General features: G+C 48.4%; 1 protein-coding gene across 1 annotated transcript in view; it reads left to right on the forward strand.

Annotated features, from left to right (window-relative positions):
- SCAF4 (SR-related CTD-associated factor 4) overlaps positions 1–1,094 on the forward strand; it is a 33,742-nt gene extending 32,648 nt beyond the window's left edge. Inside the window, exon 21 of the mRNA XM_010137121.1 lies at positions 1–1,094. This exon is cut by the window's left edge and continues 3 nt beyond it. Within this exon, the coding sequence (XP_010135423.1) occupies positions 1–727 (727 nt within the window). The 3' untranslated portion in view covers positions 728–1,094.

Genomic DNA, 1,094 nt, shown 5'->3' on the forward strand with positions numbered 1-1,094 from the left:
GCCCCCGCCTCCTCTGCAGCGGTTTCCTTTGATGCCACCGCGACACATGCCTCCCCACATGATGCACAGAGGGCCCCCGCCGGGGCCAGGGGGTTATGGGATGCCTCCCCCCCATGGGATGAAAGCCCCCTTCCCACCTCCAGGTCACTTTGTGAGACCAGGCGGCATGCCAGGAAGTGGGGGGCCAGGCGGACCCGAGGAGAACAGAGATGGGAGGCAGTTTAGGAATGACAGGCAAACGTTCACGCCTAACAGAGACCAGGAAAGGTTTGGAAGGAGATCGTTTGGAAATCGGGTAGAAAACGATCGTGAGCGCTATGGTAACCGCAACGATGACAGAGATCACGAGCGACTTGGTAACCGTGACAGGCGAGACTGGGGACGACGAAGTCCTGAGCGGGAGAGACACAGAGACTTGGAGGACAGAAACAGGCGGTCCAGTAGCCATCGAGACAGAGAGAGAGATTCGAGAGATCGGGAGTCTCGTAGAGACAAGGAAGAAAACCGAGGCAAGGAAAAACCTGAGATGACAGACAGGGCAGATGGCGACAAAAACCACGAATCGCACAGTGGCAAAGTGGAAGACGCAGACATTGTTTCAGAACTTGCTGCGGGAGAGTCTGAACCTGCAGGTGTAAAACCTGTGGAAGAGTTGACATCCGAGGCTACCTCATCTGTGGAACAAGCGGAAAAGGATATGGGCTCAGTGGCAGAGGCTCCTCGCTAGCGACTGGAAGTTGTCGAAAGATGACAGTGACATTTGTGGGAGTGTAGAGCTTTAGAGTTGTACAGTCTGCTGTATTATATCTGCTTCTGCTTATATCACAGCCCCTCAGTAGTTGGTGGGGAATTGTAAGCAATTTGATTGCTTCCCTTCTATTTAAAATAGCCACAACATAACATAAAATACTGAAGATATGATTAAAATATTACCCATTTTTGCTGTAACTTTTTTAAAGTTTTGACTTTAAAAAGTTTACAAATCAGAAGTAGAAGTGCTTTCTATTTTTTTTTTTAATTTAAGAAAAGGTAACGGTGAAAGCTCCTCAAAACCATAGGGATGTGTTTTTAATAAACTCTATTTTCGTAACAAA

This window comes from Buceros rhinoceros, unplaced genomic scaffold (assembly GCF_000710305.1).
Source record: "Buceros rhinoceros silvestris isolate BGI_N320 unplaced genomic scaffold, ASM71030v1 scaffold7415, whole genome shotgun sequence".
Lineage (NCBI taxonomy): Eukaryota > Metazoa > Chordata > Aves > Bucerotiformes > Bucerotidae > Buceros > Buceros rhinoceros.